At 40.6% G+C, this 17371-nt stretch overlaps 1 protein-coding gene across 1 annotated transcript; it reads right to left on the bottom strand.

Annotated features, from left to right (window-relative positions):
• Positions 1-5411: 5411 nt before the first annotated feature.
• LOC149205672 (uncharacterized) lies at positions 5412-6726 on the bottom strand. Its single transcript, XM_089397469.1, has 2 exons — positions 5577-6726; positions 5412-5485 (listed from the first exon to the last, which is right to left on the bottom strand). Exons 1-2 carry the CDS (start codon positions 6724-6726, stop codon positions 5412-5414), a joined length of 1224 nt encoding a protein of 407 aa, XP_089253595.1.
• Positions 6727-17371: the final 10645 nt, after the last annotated feature.

Genomic DNA, 17371 nt, shown 5'->3' with positions numbered 1-17371 from the left:
ACCCATTGTTAGATACTATCAAATCCTATTTGACCTTCAGGTGGAGTGTTGGAATGCCATTGTTAAATGAGCCTGAAGTATAAGTTACATATTTGGGATAGATCAATGACGCGCATCTAATCTAATATTGAGGTTAACTCAACATCTCACATTTATACTATTGACGAGATTAGATCAGGGGCTCACACTCAAAGTAAAAGGCATATATAAAGGGAAGAGGAAAGCTTGAACGACATGAGACCATTGTTGGTAAGAGAATAGAGCACTACAATCACTTTTGAGGCAATACAAAAGGTGCAAGAATAGTTTAGACAATGGTTCTTCCTATTAGGGTTTTCCACTTAAAAGTTATGCTTCTTGTATTTATTTGGTTTTTCTAACAATATCATTATGGCATCTATGAAAACGAAACAAAGAATTAGAGATCCAGCACTTGGATGTGAGATGGACTAAAATGTTAGTGTTATCCAATACATGAAGTCGCATGTAACTTTGTTGTGTGGCAAACCTTTCGAAATTGCTTCTTCATCTCTTGTGAACTTTCAACATATGTGTTGAAGTTGCTATGCTACTTTCACAAGAAACAATTCTTTTGAAAAAATGGTTAAGTTTCGAACTGTTTTGGCATCAATTGAGATAGCTTATGGGAATATATCTTCTCATCTCATACCCTCTAACAACAAACTTTGTTGACCTTTCTTTCGAACATTGAAATTACATTAACCGGGCCATGTCTGAAATACTACAAATGTTGAATTTTGAAATCTTTATTACTTTGTCCATCGAATTCTCCGTTTCACTTTTGCATGGCTTGATTTTACCCCAAACTTTGCATCTCTTCCATTGTGCAATCTGACTCGATTCATCCATATTTAAGTTTTTAATGACCTCAAATATAGGTTTGGCCTCAATTTTCTATGATAAATGGTTTTATTATTTCCCACTTTCTCCCATTGCCACAAATATTGTCTCTTCAATATCACTACCACTTTTAGCAGTTCTCACTAGATTAATGGACTTTTGTCTATCTCGATGATTTGGGGTTTCTTGGGGCATAGTAAATCTTTGGAAACATTTGTGAATTTCTTCTTTAACTAGATGTATTTGATTGATTTTCACCTCATTTATTGCTGGAATGACTACTTTCTTTGATATTTATAATTCCTCTAATGCTCTATCCTTGTTTCGTATCTTCTCTGCATCATAAATTCACACCCCATCAATATTCTAGTGGTAAAACTATATTTCATTGATGTAGGTACCATCAACTCACTTTCCAATGGCCTTTTTCTCATCAAACTCACTTTGTCTTTATGGTAATCCCACCTTTGTTGATCCTACTTCCTTTCATCTCAATTCCATTAATTTGGGTGCTACAAGTTTTAATATCGCTATTATCTTTATGAGTTCGATATTCCACCTCATTGAGACTAGACATCTCCTATCAACTCTCTTGCATTTTATTTAGCGTAAAATTGTTATCTCCTCACTATATTATATGTGGTCAATTTTTTGTCGATCGGTTATGCCAACTTTTGTTGGGTTACATCCTTTATCGGATTTCCATCTTCATCTTCATTTTTTTTGTTTCTCAATGAAGATTCAATACTCACTCTCTCAATCTCGGTTGGTAATCTTCTACAACATCCTTGCAACTTCATAGGTTAAATACACTCCATATCTCATTGCATTACTCTATAACTTATTTCACCCTCTTGAATGATTTTCCTCCAATTTCTTCTTCCATGGAAGATTAGTTGTCTGATACAAGGTATTCTTTGTTTGTGCAACTCCATTCCCTAAATTGTTTATTTTTCTTTCTCTTCATCCAACGAATTAATGGTCATTCTTCTTTGCTTATTTCAAAATAGTTAATTCTGAATTATAACATTTTCCTAATATCATTAAGAGTTTGGATAGTTGATCAACATCCTTTCCGCTACAAAGTAGTAGCCACCCTTATCCTAATTGACCTATAGGTTTTTTACTTTAACTTAAGCTAACAAAAAGTTGGGGTCTTCAAAAATTTGTCCCTGTTTCCAAGTTTCTTCGCTACAAAGTAGTTGCCACCCTTATCCTAATTGACCTATAGGATTTTTTACTTTAACTTAAGCTAACAAAAAGTTGGAGTCTTCAAAAATTTGTCCCTGTTTCCAAGTTTCTTCAACATAAAGCCTAGAAGTATATTTAGTTGCAAAAGGAAACTAGCTCTGATGTCTTTGACAATATAAGTTCCAAGTCTAGTGATTTCCGATTTTTTAACCCTACCCCTAATTTTATCATCATATATTGATAAAATTCCATGTCCTTGAATTGTTTGTTCTTTATATTTTGATCGTTGTGGTATTCCTCTACTTGTTTTGTATTTATATACAATATAGTGCATGATATTAAGTATTAATAAATATTGGTTTATCTTTCTTACATGTCATCATGTCAAGTTTAAGCACACCTCTATTTTTTGTTGTTGAAGGCATCAAGTGCGTTCGAGCCATCGCTTTTTTTTCTTGACACAATTTTTTTTTTTTTTTTCCCATTAGGAAAAAGTCGTAATTTCTATTAAAAGGGAGAAATTACATTTTGCAGATGCTTATCGCATATTCATATGTGGCCTTTGGCCAGTCAATATTCACACAAAAAAAAACCTGAGTGTTCTGGATCTCCTCGCAGGGAGTCTTACTGTTTTAGATACAAAATTTTAAATACCAAAACTTGCTCTACGCAGAGAGCACTGAAATAGCCATGATGAACTGTACAAAAAACCATATCAAAAAAGAGTCATATCCATGTCTGATGTTATGGATGGGTCGGTGACCCATTCCTGTTAAGATCTATATAAGGCCGGTGATAATATTGATGGAATGTTCCATCAATCTGCTCCTGTATCAGCCATTGTTCTAGCTGGCTGTGCGCTGCTTCTTTGGACAGTTGGTCTGCTTCAGCATTCTGTTCCCTGTAGATATGACGACAGTCAAAAGATTCAAATGAAGAGATTAGTCTTTTGGCTTCGTCAAGGATATTTCTCAAAGAGTAAGTAAAACAATGTGAAGCAGAATTTATCCAATTGCAAACAATCTGGGAGTCACCAAATAGTTGGAGGTGTCTGCAATGTTTTTGTATTGCAAAATATATGATGTGTTTGGCTGTGCTAAGTTCAGAAAAATTATTTGTGCCATTTGGGAGTTTAATCTGAATCCTGAAGTAGTGCGATTCATTCAAATATAAGACAGCACCCCCGCCACAACCGGTATCCTGGGCAGAGCCATCAAAAAAAGCCCAAGGCTTGGATTTATCAATGCTGAGGGGAGAAATAGTGCGGGAAGGTGGATTCCTATCAGTCGAAGGTAGGAGGTTGAAGTCCGCAATAGTATGGCTCAGGATGGTTGGCCAGTTGGGGGGCCTGTCGTTGAAGATGATGTGGTTCCGGGCTATCCAAATAGCCCAACAAACAAGCAGGGGTATGTTAATGAGTTTGCCCGCGTGATCTCTGATCCAATTGCACCAAGCATCCTTGCAGTTGGTCCCGTTCCATTCCTTGAGATCGGGAATATGAGCTGATATGTTGTGCCAGAATGATCGAATGACTGTGCAGTGGATAAAAAGATGATCAGTGCTCTCCTCTTCACAACAACAGAGGTGGCATCTGAAAGGGCCGTGGAAGGATCTTTTCAAGAGGTTTGCTCCCGTGGGGATCTTGTCGAAAATGATATTCCACATGAGCAATCGACATCGAGGTGCAGCCTGTAATTTCCAAATCTTATTCCAGTGAGGAAGGATGTCCGGTGGTTTATAAGGTTCCATTAGCTTCAGATATCCTTCTTTCGGTGTATAATGACCATGTTTAGCAATGGCCCATATGAGTTCGTCGGGTCCCTCAGATAGTCTGATGTTAGCTTGTGTGAGTGCCTCAGTAAAATCGTTCCATTCTGTCTGCCACTGATCCGGGATGCCCAAGGTTGCTGATGAGTACCAGGCCTGTTGTAGGAAGACGGAGTTGGCACTGTCACCAATATGATTAATATGAGTAATGCCCCTGTCGTGTAGGTGTCTGATGAGGCCATCCGAGAGTCTGTGCAGGTTGCCGCAACCTACCCAGGGATCTATACCAATCCTTACATCCTGTCCACTCTTAATGCGCCAGGTGATGCCTTCCCTGAGGAGCGGAAGGGAAAGCAGTACTGCCTTCCATATATTTGAGATATTGTATCCTGGGTTGTGTTGTTGACGGAACCAATCCATGAGATGGGAGGGTCTGATATATTTTGCATGTGCCACTCGTGACCAGAGGCTGTCTGTAGTCAGGAGTAGCCAGCCAAGTTTTGCAGCTAGGGCTTTAGCAAATAGGTCAAGTCTCTTGATACCCCAACCACCCCATCTTTTAGGTCTGGCAATGGTGTCCCACTTTACCCAGGCAAAAACTCTCCCAGGCTGTTGACCATTCCATAAGAATCTGGTGCATATTCTCTGTAATCTGTTTAAGACTCCTCGTATCCAAGCCAGTGTCATCCAGTATACAGGCGTGGCTTCGATGACAACTTTAATGAGTATGAGGCGTCCTGCTCTTGAGAGGTATTTATGATACCAGATATGGAGTCTTTTCTCCACCTTGGCAAGGAGCCAAGTCCAGTCTGCTATTTTGTAGCCGAGGGGTTTCAGCCTGTACCCCAAGTATTTGATGCCATCAGTAAGCATGGTTGAGGTGAAGGGGAACCGCTGAGATGCATAAGTAGTTTCATGGCGAGAGCAGCCAACAGTCGTAATAGTAGATTTACCGTCATTTATCATCATCCCTGTAGCAAGCTGAAAAAGTAGAAATATATTGTGTAGTGCTGTGGTATCACCCAACCCTCCATTGAGGAATATAAGAATGTCATCCACAAACAGTAAGTGCGTAAGATACAAATTATCAGAAATGTGGATACCAGAGAGCTGTTGTCTGTCTTTAGCTGATATGATAAGTCTGCTCAGGCATTCCATTATCAGCAGGAATAGGAGGGGGGAGAGGGGGAAACCCTGTCTGAGACCTCTTTCCGATGTGAAGAAGGGAGTGGCCTCCCCATTTAGAAGAACGCTGTAAGCAACCTCTGTAATACAACTCATGACCCATTTAATGAAAGCAAAGGGAAAGCCTAGGTGAGTCAAGAGTAATCTGATGTATAACCAGTTTACTCTATCAAAGGCTTTAGTGAGGTCGACTTTGAGGATCATGCCTTTTTGCTTTTTAGTGTGGAGGGTATGAAGGAGTTCCTGTGCAGTGGCTATGGCCTCATGAATCTGACGATGGTCAAGGAAGGCAAATTGTTCAGCTGAGATGTGACGGGATAAAATAGGCTTCAGTCGATTGGCAATAATCTTTGCAATGATCTTGTAGAGACAATTGCAGAGAGAGATGGGCCTGAAATCGTTGAAAGTTACAGGGTGATCAGCTTTGGGGATGAGGGCGATGAAGGTGGATTTGATGGCCATGGAGACCCTGCCCGATTGTCTGCAAAGTTCAATGATTTTCAATAGGTCATCTGCCAGAATGTCGAAGAAGGCAATGTAGAATTCAATGGTCCAACCATCAGGGCCTGGACTTTTATCTTTTTTGAACCATTTGATAGTTGCTTCCAGCTCGGCCATTGTCACCTCCTTAGTGAGTTCATCGTGTTCCTCCGGATCAACGAATCTGGGAAATTTCTCAGCCACTCTCATGATTTCCAGAATGTTAGATTCACGGGGAGCTTTATAAATGCTCCTGAAGTGATCAGTGGCTAGCTTAGATAGGTGCCTCTGTGAAGTGACCACATGATCCTGTTCGTCTTTTAGTTCCCATATAGTGTTAATAGCCTTTCTTCCATTGGCGAATCTGTGATAGAAACGAGTGTTGTCATCCCCTTCGGCGAGCCAGATGGCTCGGCTACGCAGCCTCCAGCTTTCCTCTCTGTCCTTCAGGATCTGAGTTCGCTTTTCTATATGAGACATGTAGAGGTTTTTTCTTTCCTGTGTGGGAAAGATACCACCATCCTCCTCTTCATGTGAAGCAATGAAGTCTTCAGCCTCCCTCAAGGATTGATCATCACGGAGTCTCTTTTGGTGTGCCCAGGTCTTAGAGATCCTTTTGAGCTCCGATAATTTCCTGATGAAGCCCTCCGTGAATTGTTCCTCCTCTTCGATGGGGTGACTCTGCCAGTAATCGGTGACCATCTGTATATAGGATGGGTCTTTTAACCAGGAGGAGTTGAATTTGAAGGGGCTTTTAATTTTGTTATGTATATCAGAGAATTCCAAATATATAGGTCTGTGGTCAGATATGCCCCCAGATCCCACCCATTGCCTTATACGAGCAATCCTGTTGTGGAGGGATTCTTTGATAAGAAATCTATCGAGCCTCCTGGCAAGACTCTGATCACCACTTCTGTTGTTTGACCATGTGTGTTGTAATTTTGTCATGGGGGTGTCGATCCAGTGGTGTTCATCCAGAAGGGAGGATATAGTGTCCGAGAAAGGATCGATCCTAGCTGCATGCCCCCATGATTCACAGAAACCCAAGGTGAAGTTCAAATCCCCTCCCAGGATAATATTATCCTGTTGAAATAGTACAGAGTTCAAGAGAGAATGCCAATAGGCAGATCTGTCAGAGCAAGGGCCATATATATTGATGAGTCTGAGAACTGTTTCCATAGATTGTACATAGGCATCAATGCCAATGAAACCCCTGCCACCCCAGGTGTTTATGATTCTCATCGCTCTGTTATTGATACCGATCGCCAGACCTCCGGATCTCCCTGACGCGTCTATAGCGTGGAAGGTCCAGTTAGGCAACCAGGCCTCGAGGGTTGGTATAAGAGAGTCCGCATTACAGAGTGTTTCTTGCAGAAAGATGATATCCGATAGAGAGAGGGAGAGAAGTCTCCGAAGAGCTAGTTTTTTGGGTGTACTAGCAAACCCCCTGCAATTGAAGGACAAAATCTTCATGTCGGATGTGTGGCAGGGCTTTTACCCGCTCTAAGGGCCCTGAAGATGGTCTGCTGTCGTCCAAGAGCGACTTCAGCATCAGCTGCATGTCTTGCTTTAGAAAGACGGGATGGACGCCCTCTCGAGGGCTTCTGAAGAGAAGGCGGAGGGTCGAGGGCCAGCCCAATGGCGTCGGTACCAATCCCTCTAGACCGGGGTCGGAGAGAGTACCGGGGGGGGGGGTCGGGGAGACGGGCCTCGGCAGCGTATCGGACGACAGCGAGGGGAGAGATGGTAAACAAGGCGAGTCGCATGGAGAGGGGGAGGGGATGGGACAACAGAGAGTGGAGGGGGGAAGGGGCATCCGGGAGGAGGGAATGGATGAAACAGATGCGGGAGGTGGAGTGGATACATCCCGATGCAATGTGACAGATGCAGCCTGATCATGCAATGAAGAGTAAATAATAGAAGTGGAGACAGCTGACATACCCGGTGAAACGTCGCCCGCCGGTTCTGAGTCATCAGGAGCGGGGGCAGGCGATGATCGGGTGGGATCCTCCGCCAGAGATCCAGTCGGAATGGGAGGAGCAGCTTCAGCTTGTACCGGAGTCTCCGAGGGCACCGCAGACTGAGGTTGGCCAGGAGGTGGGGAGGGACGATCCTGAGCCGCTTCCTGTGCTTGTGCCTGCCCTTTTCTCAGTAGTGGGCAGTCCCGATAGAGATGACCAACCTTATGACAACGGCGGCATCTGTATGGGATCCCTTCATAGTCGATGTTCTGCTTCCTGGAGAAGTCCCTCCACTGGATAGTGATATATTCTTGAAGTCCTCCCCTGGTATCCAGGTTAATGAGAAGCCGCGCATATGCCATCATACCTGTGTGGAGGTATGATTTGTCATAATCCATGTAGACACCAATAGCATTACCAATTCTGCGGAAGATATCTTCAGACCAAAATTGCAGGGGTAGCCCGGGAAGTCTGATCCATACGGGGCCAATTCCGATCTGTTCCGTGGCCGGATCGAACATGGGAGTCCAGCGCTTTAGAAGAACCGGAGCATGTTCAAAGTGCCAAAAAGAAGAGAGAACCCAATTTGTGTGATCGGCACGCGCGAACCGTAATGCGAACCATCCCCTCACGAAGGTTTGCACGAAGGGGATGTCAACCAAGTGTTGTCCCCAAACTTCTGTGGCCCAGGCCTTCAAACGTGCAGCTGAGTAATTCCGGCCTCTGATGCGACCCACCAGAACCCTATCTGCAAATTCCATGATGTCTCCCCACTGGATGTCCTCCTCGAGCCGGAGGAAAATGTCCTCCTCCCTGGATCTGAAGCAGCGGTACTTTCTACCCGGTCCAGATCGCGGCGGAAGAGGCGGAGGGGGATTCGGTACAGGGGGGGAGTCAAGCCCACGGGGAGGGTTAGTGGCGGGAGCAAGGGGGATGGAACCAGAGACGGGGAGCGGATCAGAGAGGGGGGGAATATCAGAGAAACAACCCGAATGTGATACGGCGCCAGGGGGGGGAGGAGGGGGGGTCGAAAACGGAGCGGAGGAGTAGGGCCATTGATTCGCTGCAGAATGAGAGGAACTAGGGTTAGGGTTTAGGCAACCAGCGACAAACCCCAGGGAGGCCGGCGAGAGAGGTGGAGTAGACAAAGCAGGCCAAGTGGGGGGAATATCCGGGAGAATAACGGGGGGATGTCGCGGGGAGTCACCGGCAGAGTAAGCAACTAAACCGACCGAAGGATCCGGGAGATACATACCTTGTGAGGTGGAATAGGGTGTACGCCAGATGGAGACGCCATCCAGCGGATCTTCGGTATAATCGACCGCATCTAGGTCCTCCATGCTGCCAGCTAGCGAATACCTCGGAACGGCGAGAACCTCGAAACTCAAGTAACCAGGGTAAGATACGGGTATCGATAGCGAGGCGAAACGGCAAGGAGGGCATCAAACGGCAGGGACAAAGCGTTGCGAAGACGGTAAACTGCAGTGCGTCGGATGGAGTATAGACGGGTAACTGCGGCGGTAATGAGGGTGTGGTAAACGGGCAAGGAGCAGGGAGCGGGCGCGGTGAACTGCAGACAGGGTTACGACCGAAACCCTAACCATAACCGCCTCGCACTGTAGTCTCCATCCTCTTGACACAATTTTAGATGGGGCATGTCCTAGTATTGTCATATATAGATACAAGTCCTATGTTATTGAATTTTTTCTCTTTTGTATTTTGATCTTTGCGAGATTCCACTACTTGTTTTGTATTAATAGGCAGTATAGTGTGTGATAAGTCATAATATCTATTGGTCTATCTTCCATAGATTCCATCGCTCCAAATTTAAGCATACCTCTATTTTTTGTCATTGAAGGTGTTAAGTGCATTTGAGAGACACCGTTTTTTCTCCCCGCGCAATTTTAAATGGGGTATGACCTATCTAGTCTTTTGGGTTTTCGTATATTCTCATAAGAATTCTAAGTCTTTGCTGTGCTATTTGTCCCTATTGATGTTGCAAATTTTGGTTGGGTTGTTCATCATAATCTTGTGGAAAGACTTTGCTATTTCGTTGGCCCAAGGGAGACAAAGGGAGCTATTTGTATGTTGATCCATGAATTTACATGTTAATTTCATAATAGTAGGATTTAAAAGTGGGTCCATTGATAACTTATTATCTTTTTTTTTGGTAGCTAAGCACCCACGGGAGATTTGAACCAGTGACCTAGTGCAAGGAGTGCCTTAACAGTGCACCCATTCACCGTCAATCCAAAGCCCCGTGGGCCATTGATAACTTATTATCAACAAGGGGAACGAGAACCTTTTTTTCCAAATAAAAAAATCATAATTTTATTCAAGCTAAGAGCAATGAACAAAGGTACATTCTGCAGATACTAGTAAGCATTCAGTCATGTCAACTTTTCGGTTGAGGCACAATAATAGAAAAAAATGGTAGAAAAATACATATTTTTGTCGAGACTAAGTGTGATAAAAGTTGCTTAGCTTCCCCTTTTTTCCTTTATTTTTCGGAACTTTTTTCCAAACTCCTTATTTGAGAGCAGTTGTTTCTACTGGCAGTTGATTTCCATTACCCTTCAGGGGGACTTCTTTGTTAGAGTCTAAGCTCTCAGATACATGGGGTCTCTTTATATCCCCTCATTCTTTTTCAATTGGGGTTTCCACTTTCTACTGCTCTGATGCTATGGTCTTTGTTGATTCAATACCCTTCTGCCTACGAGTCACGATTCCTGACTGATCCCCTGCTCCTCCATTTTATTTGTTTCCATTTCGTGTTTGTGCATCTACATTTGGAGTATTTTCCATGGGATATTCTTCTTTGACTTCACAAGTGTCAAGAAACTACCAATCCCTTGGCTTAGAGGCCTGCCTCTTTTTCTTTTTTGAGGTCTTTTTTGCTTGTGGGCAAGTGCTCTGCAAGTGCCCTGTTTGAAAACAAGCTCGACATCTAAATGGCATATTCCCATAATCTAAAACCGAAGACCACTAACAATTTTCATTTTTTAAATGAATACGATCAAGAAGGCCTTTGCTAAGGTATATCTCTACACGTATTCTATAAAATGTAAAGATCCATTTGTTGTTCCGTACAAGTCCATTTTTTAAAATTTTCCCAAAGTATTTCCAATAGCCTCTAAGACTTGATGATGCCAGAGAGGAAGAGCGAGATTTGGTAACTATTGGAAAATGTAACTAGGTTCGGTCTTCATAATTATCTTTGTATTTGTATCATTCTATTTTCCCTGTAAAAGAAAAAGAAGGAAAGAGAAAAACTATGATTTATCATTGTTATTTCTTTAGTTAAGCATGTTCTTCATGCTTCTAGGGTTTATTGATTCAAAAAGAATATTTTTCATGAGTCAAATTATTGTACTTGAGTCAAGTCCTATTTGGACCCTTAAAAATAAAGTGGAAAAAGAATTTTATTTGAGTCAAATTGGTCAATTTTGTCCTGAGAAGACCAATTCGGCACTGGTAGGGATCCATTCGATCTCCTGGATGTGTATACATATAGTGTAGTTTGACCTCATTTGAACACCATCAAGAAGTTTCAATGTGTGTGCCAGGAAGAGAGTGATCAAACCAGCGAAATACAAGTGAAGAAGAGCAATAAGTCAAAGGAGAGAGAGTGAAGAACAAGAAGGAAGAAAAACCAAATTTTATGGCCTAGAATCTGCCACACGTGTGAAATTTCAATCAATTGCAGGGGATAGAAACCTATTGCAAGGCTAAAAAATAAGAAGTTTGACCAGATTTGGAAGGCTAACTATTGTTGACTTGAGTTGTCTTTTACTCGTTTGAAGAGTTTGAAAGGAAAGCTGACTTGGGTCTTGTGTGAGGTCTTGGTCTTAGATTTCTCACTTTGATCTAATTCTATAAAAAGAGAGGAGTTGACTCAATTTTATCCCTTGTGGGGACTTGCCCAGGCTTGGAGGCTATATCTTGTGTTCAATATCTTTTTGTCATATTCATTTTTATGTTTTGGTAATTGTTTGATGAAGAGAACATAATAAAAGTAATAAGAAGCTAACATACATTCACAAGCAATTATCAAGTAAGAGAAATCAATCCTTATTAGCTACCCTAGTGATTTCTCAATAGTAACCTCACCCATACTAGCATCGTAGTTACCACCATGCTTGTAGCATCGAATTTTGGGTACCATGGGGTAATTAAAATCCCATCTTTATCCTAAAACCATGGCCCTTCGTTCATAATTTTTTCCATATCTTGTTGTGTCTCAAATTGAACTATGAAAAAACCCTTAAAACACAAGTAGAGATCGCAATTTGATGTCTAGAAAGAAAACACCCACTGATATAGCTCTTTAGGTCTTGGCCCAAAATAATTAAACCTTCATAGTAATGCTTTAGTATGGAGATTAGAAAAATAGGATTTTACCTCTGGGGATTCAACATTCATAGTTGGTACCTTCTCCATTTGCTCCACTATGTAATGTCCAGGGAGATTTTGGATCTGATTAGTGTCTAGTCAATTTAATGTCTTAAATTGCTCTACATAAATTATCAATCCGGGTATCATAAACTGATGAAGTGTGGTGCACCATATGTGCTTAGTTAACCTTTTTCTTACTTCGTTGTTTTATAGATTTTATTTTGTTTTGGGGTTTTGTTTTTGTTGGTTTCCTAAAGTGTAATGCAAATGGAAATCCTATTCTAAGGTCTTAAGAATACTTTTAAAGGACAAGTATGGATAGAGATTTCAAGACAAGCCCTATGTCCCTAATGGTAACTTCCAAAACTTAGCACTTCAAAAGATCTCAAAACATGTTATTGATGGAATTAGTACTTAAACAAAAGTGTAAATATGCAGCTACTTTAATCAAAATAGAATGCAACAACCAATCAATGAGCTAGTGACTATGAAACCCAGTATCCTTGCTGCTGTATAAAAAGAAAACTGAACTTAAAGCAATTCAAAAACTGTAAGCAAAGTAAACTAAATCATATTACATCAACCCATATTCTGACCCCTCACCTTTCGACTCGCTCTGGCTATAGGAGGCAATCATAAACAAATTGAGTAATCTGATATCTAAATTGCATAAAATGAAACTAAGATCAAACTACGCATTCATACTTCAATCCCTCACCATTCGACTCGCTCTGGCTATAGGAGGTAACCGAAAATGACATGAGTAATCTAATCACTAACTCGCAGAAAAGTAAACTAAATCATATTACATCAAATAATATTCTGATTCCTCACTATTTGAGTCGCTTTGCTATAGGAAGGTAATCATAAACAAATGGAGTAATATGATATCTAAATTGCATGAAATGAAATTGCATAAAATGAAACTAAGATTAAACTACTCATTCATACTTCAATCCCTGAAAATGACATAAGTAATCTAATCACTAACTTGTAGGAAAGTAAACTAAATCAAACTACATCAAATAATATTCTGATTCCTCACTATTTGAGTCGCTTGGCTATAGGAAGGTAATCATAAACAAATGGAGTAATATGATATCTAAATTGCATGAAAGTAAATGAGCAAAACAAAACTGAAAGAAATAACAATGCTGGAATTATAACTCAGAAAATAAATCAGCAGAAGGACAAGATGATTCCATCGTGTCATTAGTCATTAAAAAGCTATGTGCATTACTAATCTACAATCAACCGATTGAACACACTTGCATGAATTAAAATTGCATGAATGAAAAATCTAATCTATCAAACTTGAAAGCAATCAAATGACATAATGAAATCAAAGCAAAATTTACAAAATGAAATCTACTCTACCTTACATTCTAATATGCTCCATGACATCTACTTCACATCTCCTTCCATGTTGAGAACATCAAAGCTTTATTCAAATTCTTCAAAATTACAAAGTACAACAAAGCTCTCGAAAGCTTTCAAAAGCCATCAAGGAAGAACTACAAACTCACAAGCTAAAAAGACTTAAGAACTCCAAACTCTAAGCTAACAAATGAAGAAGAGAGATCTCCTATTTATACAAAAAGATGAGAAGCCATCTCATTAATGAGAGTCCATGAATCTCTCCCTCTACCTCTAGAGTCCTAATCAAAATAGGAACTGATAAGACACATGTCTTCTTAGAGTTACAATACAATTAGGAGATGTGACACACATCCTCATGATCCCATGATTCTTTCCACTCAAATTCGAATTTGGCCTTAGAGTGCCACATAAGGGTCTTCTAGAAGCCCCCTTTCAACCTACACATGTCAACAATCTCAAACCATTTGTTAGGTATAAGCATATGCACATTATTTTCTATTTTTTAACCACAAATTCACTTAAAAGGCTTAGAATTAATAAAGATTGGAAAAACATAAATGTGGCCCAATGATAATGAAAGTGGGATGAATGTGGTGACATAGTAGTGAAATGGAGGTGATATAATGGACATAATAGTGAAAGTGTAATGGAAATGAATGACATTTTCAAGACTCAACAATTAGCTGGAGCGACAAACTTCCCTTTCATAGCATCCTTGAACAGGACCAAACCATTATGATTTCTAGAATTTTTATTTGGGTTTTTTATGCCAGTATCTCCATCTCACAACCACAGATTTAATATGATTGCAAAATCCCTTTCCACACCATAATCTTTTAGGTGGAGGGAATCTTGGAGCACTTTACCTTAATATAGCAAAACCTAGATCATTTCTTGTATTACTGTGTCACTTTCAATGCTTTGCTTCAGGGATTTCAATAGATCTAATCCCCAGATCCACTGGAGAGATATTTTCCCATTAATTTTTTTTTAAGAAAATCTTGTATTTTTCCTTCTTCTCTCTGTCTTTCATCCAAATTTGGAGATAAAAGGCAAAGAGGAAACCCATGAAAGGGAAGTTCTCGAATTAAAGATTGAGTTTGTCCAAATTTGTGGATAAAAGGTGAAGAACAAAACCATTGGAGGGCAGATCTCCATTGTGAATTAGATTTGATGAGGATTGTGCCTTGAACAGGCACAAAGCCTCATAAACAGACAACTTTATGCTCGGAAACGAGATTCGTGCATCCTTCATGGGAGTGTCGGAAACCATCAACAACCATGAGGCCTTCTTGGCCCGATCAACATCCTGACCTACAAGATGAAAGCTCTCCAGCCATGGCTCCTTCTTTCCTGTTATAGATCTTGCTACGCCATAGACTACGATGGACCTATTGGAAAAGTGATCCACGTATCCATTTTCCAGTATTTCCTTGTGGCAGTGAAACATTACAAATCACCTTATAACAAGAGGACCACCATTTCTCTTATGGCAAGGTCGATAGCGATCTACATCCATTATTGTGGATGGAGACAATCAACACGTCCCCACTCGATAGGTCACCTTTGTCACCTGAAGCAGACCCTTTTATGGCAACGACAAACATCGAAGACCTGCAGAAAAAAACCCTAGTGCACACCATTCTCTCATCAAGGGGCACCATAACCTTGTAATCCCATTCTCATAAATAAACCTTGTTGTTGTCTATATTATGTAGTCCCAAACTAGTCCTATTTCTACCCACTTCGTGAATATCGTAGTTGAACTTTCATCCATTTGGTTTTAATCATCCTTCATCCAATGAAAATCATGCCAAAAAGACCCATTTCCCACATGTGAAATGGCGACCATGGAAGATGGTTTCTAATTGGATCTCATCTTTCTATAGAGATCTACACATTCCTACAAGTTAAGTCAAGTACCTATATAAGTTCCATTGTCAATGTAACAGAGGTGTTGGCTCGACCAGTTGTGACAAATAGTGTTGGACATTTGAGTGGTTAAGTGCCAGTAGGTGTTGAGTGCGAGCCCCCTTGGGCTAGGTGCATTGATCTACGCAAATGAGGTTACTGAGTATGGCATTCAAAAAATGTGAGGGAGCATCCTTTAGGCTTCCCCACTGAGTTTTTAAGGGGAAAAGAAGGGTTTTATTTTCTTTTTCCAAATAAGGTCACTGTAAAGTTACATGGAAGATTTTCCTTACTGTTGTATCCATCTCGCAATGTCCCCCTGGAGCCCCACCATGTGCTTCTTCAATGATGACCCATATTTCATGATCAGGACACATCTCCTCAAGATATCATTCATTCCCAATTTGTATAAGTGTCCACTAGTCAATGTGTAGTAAAAAACCTTATCAACAACATATATTTCTTATGTTATTACATGTCTAGGGACACTTGGCTATTGTGAAAAACTATATCTCCAATAGGTCCTTTCAAAATCCTTTAACTTTGAATAGCTGCCAATGTGGATGTCATCATCTATACCATTGGTCCTTCTCTCGGGTTGATTCTCAACAAGTGGTCTCGCTTGAAGTGAGACTTGTATGTTTGTGCAACAGTTTGAGAGTTGAATTCTTGGGTGTGTAAGAGTTGTATGTGGCAATGATCATGGTGCACTAGCTGTGTAAATTGATCAATGTTAATAACGAAATAGTTTCACGATGGGTAATGTTAGAACCGATGTAGAGAGAATTCCATTCCAAGGCCTTCTCTCTATATCATCAAATAATTCCTTTCTACCTTATCCAATTTTTTCTGGATATGGTAATGTGGGTGGTCAATATCTCCCTCCCGGGGTTGAGGTAAGATGTCATAAACACCAATATTCATGGCGCCAACTTGTGCCCTAAATTGCGTGTTTCCATCATGAATTCCTAGAGTAAGAGCTTTGACTAGCTTCTTGTTCAACGTATCAAAAGATTCCCAAGAACCATTCGAGAATAAAAAGCATTGTCAAAATAACATAAATAAAGCAATGTCATAATAACACCTTATCAACTTCCTACAATGCCTTGTGTTTTCAACAAGGTTCAGATTTTCTTTCGGTTGATTGGTGGGATCTTAATCGAAGCCATGTCATATTTCAAATCATCATTGTACCTAGCATGGCCTATTAGGATGCTTCTAGAAGTTGTAAATATACACTTGTTACTTCTCAACGACAAACGTAAGCTGGAAATTTGGGTTGCGTTGCCTTAAACAAATTATAGCGATTTGTTTATTAATTATTGATGTGAACAAACTACAACATCTAAGAAATTTTAAAGTTTTAAATTTAAATGCCTTTAAAATTACTTCCATTTATATCTAAATGGTTGCATCGTTGTATTTAAATTGATTAGGATACTCAAGTCTCATTCAAGAGACCCAGTTTCGAGTCCAAGCAAGAGAATTTGTTCTACAAACGCCTTTACAATGATAAAAAGACCTTCCATTTTAAAGCTTTTACGAGGAGGAAAACATTTATTCTAATGCATTTACAAGGACCATAAACTCTTCACCTTTTAAGCTTTCACAATAGGGGGGATATTTTTTTCCTTGCCTTCATGTAGTGAATAGTTGGATGATGATGTTGTGTTTGTGTTACCGAGGGGACGCTTACTGATTGTACTTGATACAAATCCTATTAGGCGAGGACTTTGAATAACCATAGTCATTGTTTACTTCATTGCTTTTCCGTTATCAATATGGTGTATCGTTGTAAATATGTTGCCCCTTGAAGGTTAATTTGATCTTGTCCGTGCCAGTGAGAGTGTGCTTACATTTCATCTCCAAAAACATATTGTGGGAATCTTCATCTTGAGAATGAAAGCGGTCCTTTGAGAGTTATATGTGATGGATAACTTAGAACGGGGCTCGTCCTCTCATAGCCCAACAGTTATATCTTCCCCTCTGGAGCCTTTTTTTCGAGTCCATAGGGATTTGGTTGTGCCAGGTGAGGGACCATGGATGCCTTTGCAATGTTCAAGGTTGTCGTGTGCTGAAAGTGGGAAAGTATGCTATGTGAAAGGAATATGAGCGATCAAATTGTTAATTCCAAGTACTATGTTGTCGTGATTTGTTTCAAGGCGAAACCCTGCTTTACCTTTCTGCTTGAAATTCTCCTTAATTTTAACCACATATCTATAGGTCACTTCCAAGCACGT

Source organism: Pinus tabuliformis, chromosome 1_2 (assembly GCF_031772625.1).
Source record: "Pinus tabuliformis cultivar Carrire ecotype Pingquan chromosome 1_2, CPIR1, whole genome shotgun sequence".
Lineage (NCBI taxonomy): Eukaryota > Viridiplantae > Streptophyta > Pinopsida > Pinales > Pinaceae > Pinus > Pinus tabuliformis.
The sequence above is the reverse complement of the archived record's forward strand: the minus strand, read 5'-3'. Positions and strand labels throughout refer to the sequence as shown.